Source organism: Otolemur garnettii, unplaced genomic scaffold, assembly GCF_000181295.1.
Source record: "Otolemur garnettii isolate 467f Iridium unplaced genomic scaffold, OtoGar3 scaffold00141, whole genome shotgun sequence".
NCBI classification, from domain to species: Eukaryota; Metazoa; Chordata; class Mammalia; order Primates; family Galagidae; genus Otolemur; species Otolemur garnettii.
Window position 1 is genome coordinate 5101072 of NW_003852536.1, and position 7516 is coordinate 5108587.

The 7516-nt window shown below is 45.8% G+C and overlaps 1 protein-coding gene across 4 annotated transcripts in view; it reads left to right on the top strand.

The window, feature by feature from the left end:
* The window catches only part of PLD5 (phospholipase D family member 5), a 355615-nt gene that overhangs the window by 338714 nt on the left and 9385 nt on the right, over nt 1-7516 (top strand). For all 4 annotated transcript variants that reach the window (XM_012810747.2, XM_003798816.1, XM_012810748.1 and 1 more), the window contains 2 exons: nt 1216-1384; nt 5877-5991. In XM_012810747.2, coding sequence (XP_012666201.1) covers nt 1216-1384; nt 5877-5991 — 284 coding nt within the window. The remainder of the gene's footprint in view (nt 1-1215; nt 1385-5876; nt 5992-7516) is intronic.

The window sequence follows — 7516 nt, forward strand, 5'->3', positions numbered from 1 at the left end:
TCTTAAACTATAGAAAAGAAAGAAAGTCCAGGAAAGTGAAATAACCATCATAAGATTAGCCTAAAGAAAGAAAGTCCGGGAAAGTAAGACAACCATCTTAAGCTAGCCTCAGGCTGTTCCTCTCTGAAAACCTAAAAGAACTAGACATTATCTGACTTCTATTGTTAAAGTTAAAGGTCAGGATAAATGGGGGAGTAAAACCTTTTTCTTCTATGTACTCAATTAAATTTCTGAGAAACAGGCTCCATGACTGTTTTCTTATGGTTTGGAGACCCCGCAAATTACGATGGAGTGTTTTACTCACATCATTACAATAGAGTTTTTCTTTTCACTCACATCAACCTTTGCGTCATGTCCTCTGCACAAATGGGCCGTTTCAACCGTTATCTGGCAGGCTGCACAGTCGGGGTTCCATGTAGGAGGTTGTTAGGCCTGGCCTGCAGGCCCCCACCGTGCTTTCCCAGGTGGCTTAGGGCCTCGACAAAAGCACATAACACTTGCAAGTCTTTTCGCTCAGTTTCTGGAATTAAAAGAGCACATTTCACTTAATTTTTGTGGGAGTTTACCCCACAATGAAACCAGTCTCTGGTGCCAAAAAGGTTGGGGACCACTGGTTTTAGGGAAGAGTCAGGATTTAGTTAAGGATTCACATATGAGGCTCAATCTATTGGGGAAATGGTTTGCCTCATGGGGGATTCCAACTGCCTAGCAGAAAAGGAAGTTTGGTTAGGAGAACGGGTGCTAAGAACAATCTGGAAATGAGGGTGTGGGGAAGCTCAGAGGACCAGTGCAAAAACTCACATGGGGGGCCGTTACCAAGGAAGACACATTTTGGGACCAGAGGAGGTGCTCAGGGCTCCTAACTGAAGTTCTGCTGCAAAGTTAGTTGTTAGTGCACCTGTGGACTAAGGCCTGGGTGGAATCAGAGGCATAGTGAGGGTGTCCCATGGTGGTGCTCAGTCTGTCGGCTCCCTAACCCACACACCTGGAGGTCCTGATGGCAGGAAATCTCCTTCTAGGCAGGGGCAGGTGCTAGGAAAGCCTCATCTCTTGGTGCTTAACCCAAGAGGCTTCCGTCTTTGTCCCCTTCTCCTACAAGGCCATGATGCAATCAAGTAATGATCAGAGTAACACAAATGTCTTTGGTTGTCTACATTTTTCCCCACACCTAACTTAGTCTCTCTGATTTTCTCTACATGGTTATAATTGCTGCAGAACTTACTGGCCAGACTTGGATGGGAAAATAAGAGAAGCATTAGTTCTGCGAAGTGTTAAAGTTCGACTCCTGATCAGCTTCTGGAAGGAAACCGATCCCCTCACGTTTAACTTCATTTCCTCTCTTAAAGCTATTTGCACCGAAATTGCCAACTGCAGTTTGAAAGTTGTAAGTATTACATTGACTGTGTTATCAAATACGAAGTTTACTCCCATTGCGCCTCTGTGACAGCTGTTACGCTTACGCGCACGTGTAAACTCGCAATGAGAACCAGGATGACCATCTTCGATAGTGAAACACACTTCAAAAGGCAGGTTCGGGAATTTTGCAAAACAATCACATACCAAAAAGGAGAGTAGAACCCCAGTTTCCTGCTGCTGCCCCAGTCTAGCCCTTTTGCACACACTTTCGGTTCCATTCTCTCTGTTTTACTTGAACTGCTTTGTTCCCCTGTTGTTACTGGTGAGACTGGGACCAGCAGAGCACTGGGACATGCACCAGCTCACACTCTGCCAGCCCTACGTCCCCTGGCCTGGGTTCCTACCCTTGCCCGGGTCCCTTGCTGAATGCTAATCCATCTCCAAATATGCAGTGGGAAGTAAGATGGGGAATTGGTAATACTCCAAATGTGCTTATTGTCTAGCTCATCTTCAGCTCCACTGCAGTCCTCATCACCCTTGGCCTCCCCTCAGGACTTTTCCTTGGCATGTGCTCTTCCCTCTGCCTACAACACTCTTCTTCTCCCTGCTAATCTTTTAGGGCTCAGCTTTTTCCCAGCCAACCATGCAGTCATTCAACAAGTGTGCGCTGAGAACTACACTGGGGCAGGCCCTCTTCTAGGTGATAAAGTTGAGCTCCTGCAGCATTTAGGGACCTGGGAGCTCAGGGGCTCTTCAGTCAACTTTGGACACTTGGTTTCCAAGATGACCTGACCCTCAATATCCCAAGGCCAAAGAGGAGATGAGAGAGGTTGAAGGACCGTGCAGGGTCATGTAGGGTTGGGCTTAGAGGTGGTGAGCATCCCTTGAACCTCCACTGCACTGCCCCAGCGTCACTTATGTGGCCATGCCCAGTGCAAGGAAGGCTTGTGAGGGTGTTCACAATGGCAGCCGCGCTCCCAGGGACACGGAATGGGTTTGTGGATCATCCTGATCTGAAGCTCTGGGCACCCCCTATTCATCTTGTTGTTTTCACATAACTTACCTTCAGCCTCTCTCTCTACCACCAATAAGGGAGAAAATGTAATGTTTCATTCATTCAGTGCAAGTTCGAAGCTTCCCGTGATGGGCAGTTCTCGACAGCAAGTCTGGAAGTGGTGCCTCGGTTTTATGATGTAAAAAAAATCTCCTCTCTCAAAACAGCAACAACTCTCCCCCCAAATCCAAAACCCAGGTTGTGGTTCCCTCCCTCCCACGCAATAGGAACAGAGTAAACAGTAAAAACGGCATCAGAAAGGGGAAGATTGGGAGGCCCTCAGCAGACACCAGTCCACAGCAAATATAAAATCCTTCTGGGTAGGTACGATGGAGGCCTCATACTCCTGCTGGTTCAAACCGAGGACCTAAGCTTGCTTTAAGACTTGAACAAGAAAGGAGTTGGATCGAAGCGTCAATCTGGGTTTGGAATCAGATATCCAGGATCAGAGGAGAAGCTGGTACCATCCTAGGAAGTCAGGGGGAATAAAGTCCGATTGTGCTCATGACCTTTCCACAGACAAGAGAGCACTTGGGATTGTTTCAGCTCAGGGATAGCATTTTCCGGATAACTTAAGTGGGGCTGCAGAGAAAATCAAGTAAGACAAAGAAGAGGCGTCTAGTTCACCCTTGCCTTCTCAGTACCTAACAGGATGCTTAGCACGAGGCGCTCGTGGAAGGTGATGGAAGAAGTCAAAGGATGGAGTGTGGGCTTAGCGCCTGTGGCTTAAGCAACTAAGGCGTCAGCCACATACACCTGAGCTGGCGGGTTCGAATCCAGCCCAGGCCCGCCAAACAACAGTGATGACTGCAACCAAAAAATAGCCAGGCATTGTGGTGGGCACCTGTAGTCCCAGCTACTTGGGAGGTAGAGGCAGGAGAATTGCTTGAGCCCAGGAGTTGGAAGTTGCTGTGAGCTGTGATACCATGGCATTCTACCCAGGGTGACAGCTTAAGGCTCTGTCTCAAAAAAAAAAAGAAGAATGGAGCTAGCAAGTCAGAGGGATACAGAGAAGTTCTGTAAGCCAGGGAGGGGATGGCAGAGCCCAGAGCAATCGCCAAATCCAGGCCTGCTTAGCCATTTTCTGCAGGGCTATGCTGGAGAAAGGCGGCCGTGAAGAAGCCACCCAGTGAAGTCGTGTAGTTGGAGGTGAGCGTGTTTGCAGACAGGGGAGCCCCCGTCAGATCTGCCAGGTCCAGCAGGAGCAGACCACAGTGAGCGACTTTGGCTCATCATGTGGTATATTTGCTTCTATCTCATCTCTCATCTTCCCCTCAGCCCCAGTCAGGGGTCCCCGCCTGCCCACTGCCTCCTGACCTCACAGCACACCTGCCACTACGGCACCTGCAGGGGAAATCTCCAGGGTGCAAAATGCTAAATGTTCATTTGAGACGTGCAAAAAATTACGAGGGAAGTAGAATCCATCATTTTAACCTTTACGGTACTTAATCAGCTTCATCTTTTTGAACACAAATGGGCACATTTCTTAAATAAGCCAAACATTAATGGCTCACTGCTGGCCATTTTGTACCATAGAGGTCATGCACGGCCTCTTCCAAGAAAAGTGGGCATTTGAAACTTCCATAGAGCATGTCTTCAGGAGCCTCAGAGCACAAATACAGCAGGTGGCCTGAGAACTAGGAAGGAAAACTCTGTCCTCAGAGGAGGGGCAACCTCACCTCCAGCCCAGATAGGGCGTTATCTCTACAAAGGACTCATGGGAAGAGCCTGCAACTCATAAGATTGTCCCAGCAGCTGAGTGTTTATTATTTTACTAAAGATGATAAATTTACTAATAATAAATTAACTGACCACTTTTATAACATCTTTGCTGTCACCTACAGCATATTAGGTGTCTTGTCATGCCTGAGAATAAAATCTGATTTCTGCTGTAATTGTAATCTCCCGGAGGAACCTGTTTCCCCTCTTCTGGGCCATCTTGAATTTTCTAAAGCAAATGGGTTCTTATTAAAGCCTCAAGCTGTAACTCCATCCTTGACTTGGGATGGATATTTTATTCTTTTTGAAATCCATCTTGATTCTACACTAGTATCTTTCTCAAAAGGAAAACAGTTGAATGGGGTGGGGGAGGGGGACATGCCATGGTAGGATGTTCAAGAGAGCTGACTGCTGGCTGTTACTGAGTGATGGCTCCCTGAACACTCACGTGACCTCCTGAATCTGTAACTATGATTCCCAGGCCGTTCAGTCAGTTTGAAGAGTCCACTAACTAAGGCAGGTTTTGTAGAAGACAGGAAATGTGGAAATAAGAGCCAGGGGGCACTACCTGTAACCTTGATGCTATGGACCTGGGAGAATATTCCTTTGTATTGTGCAGTAGGTGGTTCTTGGGTAGTAGATATTAGTCTCTATAACATGAATCACAAGACTTTTACCAGAAAAAGAAAAAAGATCAGAATAGAATTCTTAGGGCTGGAAGGAAGCTTACTGATTACCTTATTTATAACCCCTCAGCCACCCAAGGGGCAAGGGGAAAACCAGCTCTCATTCATCCTTTCCCGAAAAAAATTTGGGCACTTACAGTTTTACAACTCTGAACAATGTTTCCTTTTTGGGGTATCGTCTCATTTTCCGCTCTGCCTCATCTTTCATTTAAACACACATGACTTCACAGCTGTGAGACGTTCCAGAACAAGCCCACGCAGTTGTGCAAACATGTAGCATTTTTCCAAAGCCGAGGACACCTGAGACCTTCACCTTGGACTGGTGTCTTCCTGGGCAGTCAGACGTGAGCTCAGCTGCAGTAAGAACTCAGCAAATTCAGCAGCCCCCTGAGACACAGGCCCGCCACTCTGATGGCCAGCCCTCTAGCCCTGGCCTTGGGTGAACTGGAATGCTGCTTTTGGGGTCACATAAGGTTGAAAAGTTATGGGTTTTGGGGGGGTTTTTTGGTTTTTTTTTTTTCTTTCTGAGATGCCTATTAAAAGTGCTTGTTGACTTAGGTGTTTAGATAGAAAATATTTGTTCCTGTGGCAAAATCTCTTTTGACCTTTGCAAATCCCCAGTTTAATCAGCCAGTCATTGACATAATGTATGCAACATTTAAGAATATTCATTTAGCTCATTGGCATGCTTGACAGAAAGCACCCTGAGGCAGGCTTCAAATGCCAGTGCGCCCCGATGAATAAGACAATGAAATTAAACAACCTTCTGGCCCTCATCCTGTGGCAAGAATGAATTTTGTGTTCATTTTGAAGCTTAAAAGTGTTAATTATAGACCTGGCTGAGCACGCTAATTTTCTCTCTCGTTGCCTATATAGATGGGAGAACAAAAATAGCTTCATCTATACGAAGTAACAAGATTGTGATTTTAATAACGCAATGTGAGGTCTATTGTTAGTAGCGGGATAATACACTCTTTTGTGCTCTTGAACAAGACCCAAAATGGTCTCTATTCACCTGCTTTTTTTGTTTGTTTGCTTTTTTTTTTTTGTGTGTCTTACAGAAATTTTTTGATCTGGAAAGAGAGAATGCTTGTGCTACAAAAGAACAAAAGAATCACACCTTTCCTAAGTTAAATCGCAATAAGTACATGGTGACGGATGGAGCAGCTTATATCGGTAGGTGTCAGGGCTGTAGGGCGCCTTAGGGGATCACCCAGGCAGTGCTGGTCTGGCCTCAGGAGCCTCTGCTGATGAATGGGGGGACCCGGAGGTCAGGAAACTGTACAGAAAGGGCAAAGAGCTCCTCACCCAAGTATCTCCTCTATGGCCCACCTCATATAGCAGTAAATCATATCAGATGTCTTTTTATAAATGTTCTGCAGAAATTTTCTGGTCCATTATTCCTCGTTGTATAGCTGAGGACACAAACGGCTCATCGAAGGTGAGCCTGGCACTGGAATGAGCACAACACTCATTCCCCTGCTCACAGCAACTCAAACCCAAATGACATGAGTCATGGAGAGGTGGGCATTGGAGTTGTTCAGAGCCAAAATTCACACTGCCCCACCAATTGTCCCTCCTGCCATTTTACAAATGTCCAACTTTGGAGAATTTACTTGAGCTATCTAAACTTCTGTTTTCTTGTCCGTAAAATAGAGCTAATAATAGTTGTTACTTTATTGGGTGAAGTTCAAATGGAATAGTGCATCAAAGCACCAGCCACGTAGATACTACCCAATTAATGTTGCCATTGGTATTCGGGTAACAGAGCTCCAGATGCTGAAATCACTACGTACTGGTGATGGTATTTGCTAATGTATCATAGCTATTCAAATTTTTCATGATGTCTATGAGTCCAGGGTAACCTTTTAAATGGTACCATCACAGACAGATTCAAATTATTTATAAAAAGAAGACAAATCCAAAAATAGCCCTGTGGTCCTTACATTACACAGAGGAAGTGGCAGTCTCAAGGCAGAAAATAAAAATGTATAAAGGGGTGAGTGGAAGCTTCCCCTTACCCCAAAAGTTGGCTGAAAGATCAACTCACAGTTAAGGCAGATGAATAAGAGGAAGAGGTTTATTTACCACACTCACAGTGGGAAAATCACGGAGCGATTACCCAGTATCCCAGTGGGGTCCAGATATTTTCCCACCCTCCTTTTAAAGAAGAGAGGAGATAAGCACTATAGGCAATGCTGTTTAGGACAGTAAGTGGTTACTAGGAAGGATGACTAGATACTTGGGAGAATGGATGGCTGGTGGGAAGCAGAAAGACTTGTAAATTAACCGAGAGACAGGGGCTACCTAGAAAATGATTTGGGTCGGGTCTGGTTGTGTTTTTGACCTTTTCCCCTGAGATATACAGTAGAACCTCCAAAGCTGACCACCCCCTACATGGACCGCCTCCTTAAAGCTGACCTAATTTTCATAGACTGGACATGCACCACATGTACGTATCAGTACAGCAGGCCTAGTTCCTTATGTTGACCACCTCCAGTGTTGACCCATTTGTTACAGCCCCTTGGATGGTCACCGAGTTTCTGCTGTATTGCGATGCCAGGGGGTAGGGGATCTGTCTGGCTCATGCACATAGAAAGAAAGCCTCTTTCAAGGCCTGTTGACCTCTAAGGGCTTTTAATTCAAAATTCTCTTTCTACCAAGGAGTCATATTTTGGGTGAAATTTCCTAAGCTCCTTCA